The sequence below is a fragment of the Dasypus novemcinctus genome, chromosome 11, assembly GCF_030445035.2.
Source record: "Dasypus novemcinctus isolate mDasNov1 chromosome 11, mDasNov1.1.hap2, whole genome shotgun sequence".
NCBI lineage: Eukaryota > Metazoa > Chordata > Mammalia > Cingulata > Dasypodidae > Dasypus > Dasypus novemcinctus.
In genome coordinates, this window is record NC_080683.1 from 19,513,143 (window position 1) to 19,527,997 (window position 14,855).

General features: G+C 42.2%; 1 protein-coding gene across 1 annotated transcript in view; it reads right to left on the reverse strand.

Annotated features, from left to right (window-relative positions):
• Positions 1-274: 274 nt before the first annotated feature.
• Positions 275-14,855, reverse strand: part of TNFRSF21 (TNF receptor superfamily member 21) — a 72,744-nt gene continuing 58,163 nt past the window's right edge. Inside the window, exons 5-6 of the mRNA XM_004452797.4 lie at positions 3,380-3,608; positions 275-1,679 (exon numbers count right to left, since the gene is read on the reverse strand). Coding sequence (XP_004452854.1) covers positions 1,450-1,679; positions 3,380-3,608 — 459 coding nt within the window. The 3' untranslated portion in view covers positions 275-1,449. The remainder of the gene's footprint in view (positions 1,680-3,379; positions 3,609-14,855) is intronic.

The following is a 14,855-nucleotide window of genomic DNA, read 5'->3' on the forward strand; positions in this document are numbered from 1 at the left end:
CCCACCTCTCCACCTCCAAATCCTCATTTCTTAAAATAGGGGCAATCTGAAAAACAGGAGCCCAAAAGACTAGGACATGTTTGGTAATCTTCACCAGACTTCTCCTTTTTGAACCCTACCTACATTTCCAGACACGAACTTTTGCTGATTTGCACAATTCATAGAGTAAAAGATTTAAGAATACACACAATTTTCCAGGAGACTAAGCAAAGAGTTATAACTGAAGCATATGTACAAATAAAGTTAAGGATTAACCACACTCATACTACTCAAGTAACAAACACCTAATATTTATTAATAAATTAGTACAGTTGAAGGCATTTTTCAGATATCAGTCCTTTACCACTACCCACAAGACCCTGCTCAGCCCACACAAAGGTAATCCACACCACCTTTGCATTAGAATCTTCCAACTGAGCATTAGATGGTGTGTTTATAAATGGGAGCATAGTTGCAAATACATCAGACAAGAGTTCTTACAGCTGCAGCCATTTTTAATCAAAGTGATTGGATGACGTAGGAGACCCACCAAGACCAAGGCCTTGAGGACCAACTGGACCTGTTGACTATGTGTGTATAAAAAACAAGACCTCTTTTAAAGCAAAGCTTGGTGAATTCTCTATGGAAAGGATGCCACTGGGACTCAGTTTTGACCTTCCAAAGTGCAGCAATATCTTCCAGAACAGCTCAATCCCTAAAAGATGAAGTTCAAAGTCTTTGGTGGCCCAGTTGTCATGCCACTGAAGTGGCAAGTCCTGATAGCTTGAGGATTTCATTTCTCCAGCCTAGAGCATATTAGTGTGAGAAGCACAAGTCATCAAGCATTCTACATGGTGTCCGGGTGAAAACCATACAATAGCAACAGTGTGGTCAAGTTTCAGCCATGAATATAAAACTACACAAGACAGATGAAAAAGATAACTCAAAATCTAATCACATTACAGTAACTCAACAGGGTCTTAAATTTCCTTAACCCTTAAGAAAATCTGTAAATGACAAATAATAATAATCGTAATAATAATAATAAAAAAAAAGTAGGGGTTGATGTTGAAAGGCATGAAGAATTCACATAATGATGCCGTTACACTTTTAAGAAGAGCCTCAAAATCCAGTGTGCAGGAAAAGTCACACTGCTTTTATGGTAAGTTAAGGAAATTTAAAGTGCACAGAACTATTTTGAAAATACATAAGAAGGCAAAACAGAGAAAATATGGAACTTAAAAAACTTTAGTGGTGGGTATTCTGTGACAGTTATACCTTGAAAAGGCTTACAAGCTAACTTCCCAGGAAGGTTAAAAAAATTTGTCAAAGGAAGAAATCAAACACTGGCCGTATATTCTGTTAAACACACACACACACACCCCAAAGAAAAACCCAAAAAAAAAAAAAAAACAAAAACACCCTGCCACTAAATTGAGCAATCTTCCAGAGTGTAGTGTCCTTAGTGTCCTACAGGAGGTCGGGAAGATGGCTATAAACAGAGTCCAGGAGGGTCTGGCTGGCTTCCTGGCTCTTGACTCCAATAATCTCAAATAGCCGGTCCAGTTTGTCCTCAGCCTGGGGGATCTCTTCAATCACCCGCAGCTCCTCAGGATTCAGGATGTGCAGCATGTCATCAAAGATGGGCTGCAAGTCGCAGGGGTCCAGGCGTACCTGTCGCAACACTGTGTCTTTCTTTTCTGCAGGGGAGAGAGGGAAGGGAGGGGGACAGCTGTAATGGGACTGTTCTGAGGTGGGAGTGAGCTAAGGATGCCATCTGCCCTCTCGCCAGCCCATCCCTCCCTAGACCTCAACACACACGCACACCGGGAGAATGAGTGAGTGAAACTCTGGCACATTTTTAAACAACCCACTGCACAAGAGATAACAAACAAGATTTTGCCTAATAGAGATAAGACAAAGACCTGCTTAAATAGATTGGCAGGGTATCAGCAGTATTTGTCTAGACTTAAATGATCTCTTCTAAATTCTTCTCAGATGGAGAATGCCAAATACTAAAAGAAGCTTAAAGAACAACAACAAAACAAAACAACAACTTTACTACTTTCCCTATCTGTAATGTGTTTAATAGATACACATTGTCTCACCACTTTCCCAAATGATCAAAAACTCCAAGTTAAGGTCTGCTCAACCGATGTTCTGATTACATTGCAATGTTTTAAAACTAAATTGCTAAGGGAAGCGGATGTGGTTCAACTGATAGAGCATCTGCCTACCATATGGAGGGTCCAGGGTTCGATTCCCGGGGCCTCCTGACCCATGTGGTAAGCTGGCCCATGCACAGTGCTGCCATGCCATACAGGTGCGCCCCCGCGTAGGGGTGTCCCATGCACAAGGAGTGTGCCCTGCGAGGAGAGCCGCCCCGTGTGAAAAAGCACAGCCCGCCAGGAGTGGTGCCACCCACACGGAGAGCTGACCCGGCATGATGACGCAACAAAAAAGAGATGCAGTTTCCCCGTGCTGCCAGATAATGCAAGCGGACACAGAAGAACACACAATGAATGGAAACAGAGAGCAGACAATGGGGGGAGGAGAAGGGGGGAGAAATAAAATAAATCTTTAAAAAAAAAAAACTAAACTGCTGAGACAATGAAAGCACATAAATAAGAAAGTATTGCTTCTTGGGTCATAGCTTACCACTGGTGAGGAATTTTGACATTTATTATAATTATGAAAAGCTGTCTCTAAAATATAACATAATATGTAACAAAATATTAACTCAATTATAAAATATAAAGTAGATGAATAAAAACATACAAAGTTTATAGAAGACAAATATGTAAAAGAAAACTTTAAAATGTAACAAAATATCACCCAAACTACACACCCAGGAAATGCCTAAGATCTATCATCAATACAGCGAGCAAGCTAATTCCCCACAGTAATTAAAAATTGAAAGTGGCAAATTATTTCCCAAATGTACCAACCCATAATTTGTAAAGCCCTGTTATTTATAATCTAACTTTAGAATGAATGTTAGGATCAATTTAAGTCAGGAAACCCTGTACTTTCGGCTCTCAAGATAGGTTCTACTTTAAATCCTGGGACTCAGCAAGTCTGGTAAATAATTTTCAAGAAACCTGTCAGACTACATTTTATCAGACCTTCCCAGAAACACACATTCGATAGCATCATGAGGATAACGAGTGACCAAGACTCCACGCCGGCGCCGAGCCGGGCCCTGGCGGAGCCGTGAAGAGCTTCTAGACCGGTCCTCCCTGGGCAAGGCCGGACTTTCTCTCAGGCCAGTCTTATCTTGCAAGCCTGGGCCTGTCTTTCTGGGCAGTGTATCCAAATGGCTCAAGGACAACTGGACCGTGGAAGCGGCCAGGGAGAAAGCCCTCAAGAGCGCCAGGCTGCGCCTCGCCCCGCTTCGCACCTTTGGTAATGAAGGAGCCGGTTCTGCTCAGCGCGGAGGAGCCGCTGGAGGTGGAGTCACAGCGAAGGAGGGGCTCGGACTCGTCCACGAAGAAGCCCTTGCTCTTCTCCAGGGGGGACGGCTCCACCGTCAGGAGCGTGGAATTCTCCGGCTTCTGGTTGGGGCTGAGGACCGGGCTGGGGCTAAGCGGGCTGGGGCTCGTTGGGAGAGCCAGTTTGTCAGTTTCCAACTGTGGGAGAGAATTAAAAAAAAATTTTTTTTTTAACTATGTACTTCAAAAGTTACAGAGGAAAAAAAAAAACGAGGAAATTAAACCCCCTCCTCAGACACCAATTTTCTACTTAATATTTACATATTTAAATCCTCACCTTTTGACATTCCATAAATTTGTATTATTTCTAGACGCACAAGTATAGCTTTAAACCCATCAAAAATACATAGAGGGAGCGGATGTTTTTCAAGCAGTTGACTGCGTGCCTGCTTCCCACATGGGAGGTCCCAGGTTTCATCCCTGGTGCCTCCTAAAAACTAAAACAAACAAGCAAATAAATGAAAAAACCAGCTCAGGGAAGCCTCAGCTCCGTGGTTGAGCACCAGCTTCCCACATACGAGGTTCTGGGTTCAATTCCCAGCCCTGGTACCTCAAATAATAAGGATCTATAGAAACATAAAATAGGACACATATACATCAAACTATTAGCATTGGTGACCTCAGGGAAATGGAACTGGACACACGTGTGAAGGAAGATGCCCACTTATATATACTTTTAATAGCTGGGAGGGGCCTCAGATATTCTTTAGTTTATTCCCTTTCCTTTACAAATAAGGCAACTGGGGCCTGGAGAAGTTAAGTGACTTGTCTTCATTATAGACACACAACCAGTAAATGGAGAACTCAGACTAGACTCCATGTTTCCTGACTCTGGAATTAAATAAAACTGCTTAAAAGAATGAGAACAGAACACCGGAGGCCAAGCAGCTGGGAGGGAGATGAGGGCCACCCTGCTGTAGCCAGTGCATCTGCTCTAAGGCGCTCATGAAACTTACATTCTGGAGTCGCAGCAGAGACTCAACAAGTAAGCAAACAAACTACGTGGTTTCCGAAAGAGCTAGTGAGCGTCACCACACTATGGCTGGTGTGTGGAGAACGAATCTTAGGGAGGCAGGAATGACAGCAAGGAGAGCAGTTAGGATGCTCCTACAATAGGAGCCAAGTGAAGTATGCTCACAGCTGGTACCAGGGGCCAGGGGTGCACAGTGGAGATGGGGAGAGGTGATAGGTGATATTACCCCATTTGACAGGTGAGACACATACGGACCAGAGAGGATACACAGCTACTGCAGGACTGCCAGAGCTCAGTTCAGTTCTGCTTGAGATTGCTCTTTCACACTTTGATTTGGGGCCATACTTGAGAGCTCTGGTAGGCACTTGTGGCATTTCCTGGTCCACTGACTTTACCTTCTTACTGGCTCTTCCATTTTGGATGAAAACCTGTGGCCAGGTAGCCAGATCACACAGGGCAGGGTTCAGGAACTGATGTGTACTCTCCCCAGAGCTATCAATTGCTGCTCTTTAGAATCCTTATCACTCCTCTCCCCCACTTCAAGCGAAAACATTTTCAGTCTCTTCAACCAGGAAGATGTAGACTCTCGTTGTAAAACACACCCAACCACCTTTTTTTTTTCTTTTTTTTACAACTTTTAAGGCCTGAGAAATCCTTGCAATCAATTGCAGATTCTGAGGACCACAGATAACGGCACGTGTCTCATGTTCCAACATCTTTCCTCTGTTCCACCACCCACACCCTGCTTCTGCTTCCAGTGAAAATTTAAGACTTGGATAACATGCATTCCCAGTGGCGCCCTCCTGATTCACTGATAAGTTTTATGTATATGCTTTTTAAATTTTAATGGACTAGGCCCCAACATGTGCCCCTCCTCCAGGAAAATACACATGACCATTCATGCCAATGCTGGTTTCTTATTCACTCAATTAGACAAAGAGCATTTGTCTATGCTGTGGTTCTCAGGGCCATTACACTGGAAGACATGCTCAGTCAATATAGTGCACTGTTCTTGCTTTAAAAAGAAATTACCACCCACAAATCACATGCCAACAGACCAAAAGAAGTCCACCCACCTTATCTCCTAAACTCTATTAGTTCTAAACTTTAAGTATTTTAATCTTATTCTTTTTGGCCTAACAGCTCCTATCAAAATTAAGCACATGGATTTCAACATCATTTGGAAAGGGACAATGTTGAACTGATGCTCTCTTGTAATTAACAATGAGTCAGGTAAATATGAACATGTCCCTAGGAAACAGTTTTAGCATCACCACAATGAAGCTTAACAACTAGAGCTAAAGCCAGACACCATCCAACAATCATCTCTTCTGGAAAATCTACTCAGCCACTAAGTATAAGTATTCCTCATTTGGTGCAACAGTAGCTGGTTGCACTCTAGATTTACCTAAAGTTATTTGCATTTTTTCCCGTTGGAGAAAAACAATTGCTCCCAGAAACTTACTCTGTTTTCCCCTTTACCTTAATATTTGTAATATCCACCAAAGCTGGTTTGCAATGCTATTAGGCATTGTCTTACCTGTGATTTCTACTCAGAAAATTAAGGATATGTGCAATAAATTTATTCTCTATTTTATTAATTCTGAAAGTTCATGGTTCAGTATTCTGAGTTTACAGAAAATGAGAATACCCATAATAAGATTCAGATACTAGAAGATACTCCAAATGAAAAGGCCAGATTCTCATAGAAAAGGGTCTTATCTTCTTACAAAAGCTAAGAGCATAAACCTGTCAGAACATTCACAAAATAGATTATGAGTAGTAATTTATCTTCCTTTGAGCTTTCCATATTCTCTACAGGGACATATTAACTTTTATAATTTGAAAATAATAAGTGTAGGGCGGCGGACTTGGCCCAGTGGTTAGGGCATCCATCTACCACATGGGAGGTCCACGGTTCAAACCCCGGGCCTCCTTGACCCATGTGGAGCTGGCCCATGTGCAGTGCTGATGTGTGCAAGGAGTGCCGGCCACGCAGGGGTGTCCCCAGCGTAGGGGAACCCCACGCACAAGGAGTGCACCCCGTAAGGAGAGCCGCCCAGCGCAAAAGAAAGTGCAGCCTGCCCAGGAATGGCACTGCACACACGGAGAGCTGACACAGCAAGATGATGCAACAAAAAGGAACACAGATTCCCATGCCACTGACAACAACAGAAGTGGACAAAAAAGAAGACGCAGAGAACAGATAACTGGGGGAGAGAAATAAATAAATAAATCTTCAAAAAAAAAGTGTTAAAAAAAAGAAAATAATAAGTGTTATTTTTAAAGCAGCCACCATTAAGTATATTTTCCTTATTTAAAAATATTGTGGCTGCAGCAGCTCTTATTTATATTGATAGCCAAGAAACAGGAGAGTCGGGAGATCATCTCCAAGGCTGAGCTCTTCTCTATCCTTTTCTCATATATTCATAGACACAAAAGGGTTACTGTCTCCCCATCTTATTGCAAGTGAGGTAGATATTAAGACTTCAAAGAAAGGCCTCTGAGAAAACTTGGACCACAAAGGCAATGTGTTGACCAGATATCTGAAGCCCCTTTTGAGACACTTGAAAAGTACAGTTCTTTTTGCTTTATAGCCATAAGGCATCAGGCTAACTTGGAAAACTCAAGACATGAAGTAGAGACAGTAAGATTAAGAGAGGAGGCGACAGGCATACTGAGGTGAGAGCTCCCCAGGCAGCCCAAAACAGAATGGTTCTGCTGAGTAAACTGGACAGAAACATGAGTGTGCAATTTCTTTGGCTAAATGACCACCAAATGTCCTCCTGATTCGTGTCCATGGGAGTACACTCAGTTCTTCCAGCTATGGAATTTATTAGTCCACACTGATAAGAGAGGGGAGCAAATGGTTCACCTTACTCAACAATGGAGTCACACCTACAGCTCAGTTGCTGCCCCATTTTCCTTTCTCATTGCCACCACCACCGACTACAGGGAACCATTCACAGAGATTTGGTGAATAGGATAGTGCTTAAAATTTTCACACGTGTACACGTTTGGGCTACAGAAGTTTGTGGCATTATTTGTGAGAACAATGCTCTAACTTGGAATTGCGTTGTACTGGAATGAGCCACAGCACCATCTTCTAAAACTGAAGTGCACACCCTGAGCGTGCAACTAAATCACAACTTGATATTGACACTCAAAAACGAATTCTCCACTTTTAATATCAAACTGAAAATTCACTCCCTTGTTGACTGGCCTTTCCTACAGATAGTATATCATGAATGATAAAGGAACATTCTTCCAAACCTTATTATATGACAAGTGTGGTATGCAAATCAAACAAGAATTTTGAGATACCTACTTTCCTATAATCTAGCTGCATTCCTGCTGTACTCTGCAAGAAGGATTGGACCAAGGAATCCAACCCTAGAAACCTTCTTTTCAGCATTTCAGGTTCACCACAGTCATCTCCTAAAAATCAAAGTAATGAAAGTCCTGGAAAATCAACCCAGGGAAGAACGGACACATACCACTAGCTAGTTGTGTGGTCAGAGAAACCACTTCCCTCCTCAGACCTGATTCCTCCTTTCTAAACTTAAAAAGGTTACATTAGGTTATCTCTAAGTTCCTTGAGTTCAAATGATATCTTATTGCTTGTCTTATCTATTGCTATTTCATTGTCCCCCCTCCACCCCCCACTCCCTCTGTCCTTCCAAGTTACCCCTAACTAAAGTTTACCACTGAGTAAGTTATTTTCAATTACTATAATTTCAATTACAATCTCCCTGTGATTACACAATCTGTTTTCAAAAAAAAAAAAAAAAAGACTTTGATGCATCAGTGACTTCCTAAAATGAAGCATTAATCACCCAGCCTGATATTCCTTGCCAGGCTCCTAAAATGGTTCAACTTAACTCCCTTGGCTCCTGGCACCGCTATCCAGCTGGATTCCACCATCCCCCACCTTCCCTGCCCCCTGGAGACAGATATTCCTCAGTCTTCAGAAAGAAAGCTCCCTGTAGTCAAGTCACCTTTTCAATTTAACTTTCCCTCCAGACCTCATTCTGACACACAGAAATAAGGAAGAGTCATATTATTGCATTTGTGAAAATCTCTATTACCTTCATGTTTGTTTGTTTTTTCCAAAACCCATTTGCTAAATCCAATTGAAGCTACTTGCTATTCTATCTGAGTTGACCAGCAGGTTACTCAGATCCAGTAAACAAAAGGGGACTTAAAGAAATAAGCCATTACCAAGATTATGCCAGATGATTCTACATAAATATATCATAATCCCTTTGCAGCCAAAGCAGCTCTTATTAGCTCCATTTATAGATGAGGAAACTGAGGTTCAAAGAGGTTTAAGTAACTTGCCCAAGGTTACAGAACCAGGATTCCAGACCAGGTCTGTCTAGTTTCAAAGTTATCCTCTTTGCTGAGCAAGTCACCTCAATGCCTGGGTCCACTGCATATAGGACAATTGACAGCCCTATAAACTGGATCCAAGTAATCACATTACCGCAAGGAACTGCCCTGCCCCCTCAGCCAGAATGAAAAGATCAAGAGCAGGGTCTGGACCACTCAAAGGCAGAGTTTACACTGCCTGGCTGGAAGACTGCCCTGAGATAAATATTAGAAATTCTCTAAGTACCACACACTTCAACTGTAGCAAGTAACGTTTGTTTCTATTTGAAAATATTTCAGATCCACAGGTCACAGACCAGTGACCATTTAAAAAAAACAACAACAAGCAAATTCAATTTTCGCTAAAGGTTCATCTCTAAAGAATTATAACCACAAATAAATGTGAAATTATAACAGTTTAAGGATTACAATGTTATCTCAAGCTTGTCGTCCTTGCTCTTCCAGCTACCCACATAATCAAGAGCACATTAGTTTTCATGGCTTCCTATAGGTTGATATTGGCATGTATAGTTGGGCTCCAAATACAAAACAAAACAGTACTACCTTCCTTGCCATGTAAGTTTTTTTCTTAAGATTTATTTTATTTTATTTCTCCCCCCCCCCCCCCCCGCCCCGCCCCGTTGTCTGCTCTCTATGTCCATGTGCTGTGTGTTCTTCTGCATCCACTTGCATTATCAGGTCGCACTGGGAAACAGTGTTGCTTTTTTTGTTGCATCATCTTGCTGCATCAGCTCTTCCTGTGTGTGGTGCCACTCCTGGTCAGGCTGTGCTTTTTTCACGTGGGGTGGCTCTCCTTGCGGGGCACACCCCTTGTGTGTGGGGCACCCCGATGTGGGGGACACCCCTGTGTGGCACAGCACTCCTTACACATGGCAACGGCACTGCGTGTGGGCCAGCTCACCACACAGGTCAGGAGGCCCTGGGGATTGAACCCGGGACCCTCCATATGGTAGGCAGATGCTTTGTCAGTTGAGCCACATACACTTCCCTGTAAGTATTCTTAATATCCAAATCTCTATGGTCCCTGTGCTTAGAGAGCAAGAATTCAAATACTAAGGAATACTTTGTACCCAAATCTATTTGGTTGCTAGATTTCAGATATAGATGAAGCTGTCCACCTCTTGATCAAAATTTTATCTGAATCTATTCCATTCACCATTTCAGGTACTGCAGAATACCTGTATACCCTGACTTCTCCCTTAAAAAAAAATACATTATCCTCTCACACAAAAAAAAGGAAAAATAAGTAGGTTTCTTTAAAGCCCTAGATGACAGGAGACAGTGACTTTCAGATTTTTCTTCTGAGTGTGAATTCTCATTAAGTTCACTTCAGAGTAAGGGGGTGTTGACAAGAATAATGTATTTACTCCAAAAGAAAAAAAATGGGGGAAGCAGATGTGCTCATGCGATTGGGCTCCTGTCTACCACATGGGAGGTCCCAGGTTGGGTTCTGGGGGCCTCCTGGTGAAGGCAAGCTGACCTGCACTACGAGCTGGTGCAACAAAGAGATAAAGAAGAGAGACATTAGAGACACAACAGACCAGGATGCTGAGGTGGCTCAAGTGACTGAGTGCGTCTCTCCCACATCAGAAGTCCCAGCATTGCTTCCCGGTACCTCCTAAAGAGAAGATGAAAAGAAAAGACAAGCAGACACAGAGAACATGCAGCAAATGGACACAGAGAGCAGACAGCGACCACAAAACAACAAGGGGTGGGGGGAATACACAAATAAATAAATAAAGGGAGTCTCTTATAAATAGCATATAGTTGGGTCATTCTTTTAAAAAAAAAAGAAAAGAAAAATGTTTAGAGGGGAATGGAAAAAAATACTGAATCCTGAACCTTGAAAGATTTACAGTTATAAGAAATATGGGAGCCCAATGAATGTTCCATGATGATGGAAGAGGTTGTTGTTATGGGCGGAGTGGGGTGAGGAGGGTAGGGAGTATATGGGGACCTCATATTTTTTTCATGTAACATTCAAAAAAATAAAATAAAAAAAATTAAAAATTTAAAAAATTTAAAAAATATGGGAAGCTGTCTTGGTAATGGGAACATGGACTAGAAATATATATGTGCACATCCATAGATAAAGCAAATGTCAAAATGTAAATACCTGCTGGAGGGTTTAAGACATTTGTTGTACTGGGCTTTCAACTTTTCTTGTTTCAAAAGTTTATAAGGGGCAGCGGACTTGGCCCAGTGGTTAGGGCGTCCATCTACCACATGGGAGGTCCACAGTTCAAACCCCGGGCCTCCTTAACCCGTGTGGAACTGGCCCATGCGCAGTGCTGATGCACACAGGAGTGCCATGCCACACAGGGGTGTCCCCATGTAGGGGAGCCCCACGCGCAAGGAGTGCGCCCAGTAAGGAGAGCCGCCCAACGCGAAAGAAAGTGCAGCCTGCCCAGGAATGGTGCCGCATACTCGGAGAGCTGACACAACAAGATGACGCAACAAAAAGAAACACAGATTCCCATGCCACTGACAACAACAGAAGCGGACAAAGAAGAAGACACAGAGAACAGACAACCAGGGTGGGGGTGGGGGTGGGGGTGGAAGGGGAGACAAATAAATAAATAAATCTTTTTAAAAAAAAGTTTATAAGGGGAGAAGTAGCTCAGTGTTTGAGTGCCTGCTTCCCAAGTAAGAGGTCCTGGGTTCAATCCCCAGTACCTCCTAAAAAAAAAACTTATAAGAAACACTTTGGAAGAAAAAAAGAAGGGTAAGAGTCAACAACCTTAAGACAAAAATTCCCCATACTTTCCCTAGGCTCCTAATTGTTTAGCCAAAGCCTTTTGTTTTCTTTCCTGCTAGTGTCTTTTCCTGCCCAGCCCAGCCCTCAGGAGGGGGAGAGGTGGAGGTGCTCCCTGTCAGAAGTAGGGACGAGAGCTAACACTTAAATCATTAATTGGCAAAAAAAAAAATCCAGGGTCTTCTGCTGTCTAGATCTCCCCAGGGGGTCCCTGGAGGTCATGGGGTGGAAGCAGGAACAGGAGCACAATGCCAACTGCCAACGGGTCACCAGACCACAAAGGTGGCAGAGCTTTGACGCTGAGCCACGCACTGCCCAGTGAGCCACCAGCAGAGCCTGTGGCACAAACTCGTCCACCATCCGGGGTGTCTCAGGATTAACTCTGGCCGGAAAATTCCAAAACTAATGGAAATTATTTTAAAAGATAACCTCCCTGAGATCTGCACAAGCACAGGATAGTGAAAGAATTTTGTCTCAACTGCAACATTACTTAAGACTGCACTGAAGCTTTGGCCAACTTAGCTGACCTTGAGGTGTGACTTCCTTTAAGTATCCCAAACGCAAACCAAGGTAAATGCTGTAATCCTTTGTGTATATGTCATCTTCTAATTCTGATCCTACATACAAATTCATTTCAAAACTGAACCCCAAAGGCTAAAAATCCCCCCCGTTTAAGTCAAAGCGTTGGCAGCAGGAGCACCGTCTCAGTGGGAAAGGCCACGGAAGCCACAAGAAGCGCTATACAAAGCTGCCCAGGCTGGTAAGAACCAGCTGGCTCCAGAGGGAAGGGGGAGGGTGTGCCCCGCCTGGCTGCTGGCACGTGTGTCTGCAAGCTGTCCGGGCTGCTGACATCAACCGTTGTGCTATCACAGCCCTGAGCTGACTCACTGAGTAAGCTTTCTCACAAAGGGAAGTGGGGAGAGGCAGTGCACCCACTTGCATTTGCATACATAGCCGGCTCACCTCCATCAACACATTAGATCATGCTCTCTTGGAAATTATTTGGGTTTCTTTAAACTTCAGTGGGACCTATTAGGAAGACTTTCCCACAAGAAAGCCTTTGGACAATTCTAACTGAAAAATAAGGTGCACGAAACTTGTAAGTTGCTTTGTGCAGGATAGAAAGTAATTTCACAGGAAACTCATGGCATTGAGGCAAGACTGCCCAAGCTCATCTTTGTGAGGCATGGCTTTTGAACCTACCAATCTGATTAAATTAGTAATAAGCCCATTAACTGGAGTCATGCACTGAGCATTAGAACACATGTGGTACATCATTCCAAAGGTACAAAGGCGAGACAGTGAAAAATACTTCTCTCCCCAACCTTGGACCTCAAGCTGTGACTCTCCCAGCTCTCCAGCTAGCCAGTTCCCCTCCTGGGTGTCAATTATTGCTACCAATTGTTTGTGTTCTCTTCTAAAGTCTATACTTACACCAACAACAAATAGATATGTATATTCTCTACTCTACTCTGGTTTTCTTTCTTATTTATTTATTTTTTATTTTACACAAATATATTTGCATAGTGTACATACTGTTCTACATCTTGCCTTTTTACTTAAAAACAATTCTTGAGATTAGAACATTACGGGCTCACTTACTCCTTTCTCCTTTTGACAAGTCCATACTGTTCCACTGTAGGGATGTTCCATAACTTACATAACCAGTTCCCTGTTGAAGGCTATCTATGCTGCATTCATTGATACCACAAGGAATATTCTTGTACTTATATCATTCTGTGTACATGTGGGAAAATATGTATCTCACATTCCTAGAAGTGGAAGCATGGGTCAACCAGTATACATTTTTACTGATACTGCCAGATTGCCCTCCATTGGGGCTGGGTAGATTTTGACACCTATCAGCTAATGGGCACAGTTCCTCTTCTTTCCCTATGCCCTCACAACACAAGTTGTTTGCTATCGTACTTCTTCCTCTTTGCCAATCTGAAAGATAGGTTTTAATTTGAATTTTTCTTTTTAGGAGTGAGGTTCCAAAATCAGTATGTGTTTAAGAATCTTCCACCTTTCCTTTCTGGTGAACAGCCTTGCTCATAGACTGCCCATTTTTTATTAGGCTGTTGGTCTGTTTCTTAATCATTCTGTAAAAGCTCTTTATATTTTTAAGACAATAACCCTATGTCATAAACAATTTCCCCTAGTTACTATTCTGCCTTTTTTGGACCGTGTTTTCTGGCCTATATATTTATTGTTATTCAAATCTTTTCTTTATGCCCTCTGTATTTTAAATCACTCTTAAAAGAAATTTACCTACGGTTTGAATTATAAAAAGAAAACATCTTCCCCATGCTTTTTTCTAGAACTTCTTTGGTGATAGGTCATTTTAACTGTTGGTAATTCAAACCTGTCTCCTAATTCAGTCACTCTGTGGATAAATCTAAGTTCCTGTGGGGACTTTTTTTTTTTAAAAGGGAATATCAGGAGTGACAGTTCTGTCTCCCAAAGATGAAGAAAAAGCAATTAAAATATTGAAATTAACTGCTGGACTGCTGCATAATAAAACCCACTGCTGATCATGAGGTATTTCCCCCTCAGCCAGTTTTATCTGTTATTGGCCCTTGGATGTAACAGATCAGTTTAGCCAGAGTGTCTCACAAACACAGGGGGGAGAAGCTAGGTCACAGCTAGAAGCCATTAAGCTTTATCCAGAAATATGCTTTGGCTTCAAAAAAGAAAATTGAAAATATGTTTTCCAGCACTGAGAAATGATGGAATAAACCAGCTTCTTATACAATATTGATTCTGACTTCCTCCTAGTATACTTTTTTTTTTTAAGAGAAAGCCAGTAAGGGTATGGATTAAAGGGGGTAAAAATGTCGCCAACTAAAAGACTCGACCTTTTCTGAATGTTGAGATATGATGTCTCATGAAAAATAAAAACTCACTTTAATCTATGTATCAGTTTCAAAGAATACGTTCTAAATTTTGGCCCACATACTTACCCATCCTATAAAAACTGTCAGCACATTGAGGGCTGAGTCCCTGTTTTTTGTTTGCTTAGTTTTATGTAGTATTTCCAGCATCTGGTACAGGGCTCAGTATAAAACTATCTCATCCTTAAAGGCTAAATCTAATTTTTAAAAAAGTATGTGTACTGGGGAGAGGGATGGAGGGTACAATGCTATCAAGACCCCAGGAATGGGTTTCTCAGGCTTTCTTTCTTATAACCTATATACAAACAACCTGTATACTATATTTCATTAATTTTAAGACCCTTTTTTTTTTTCACATTTCAAGATCTGTG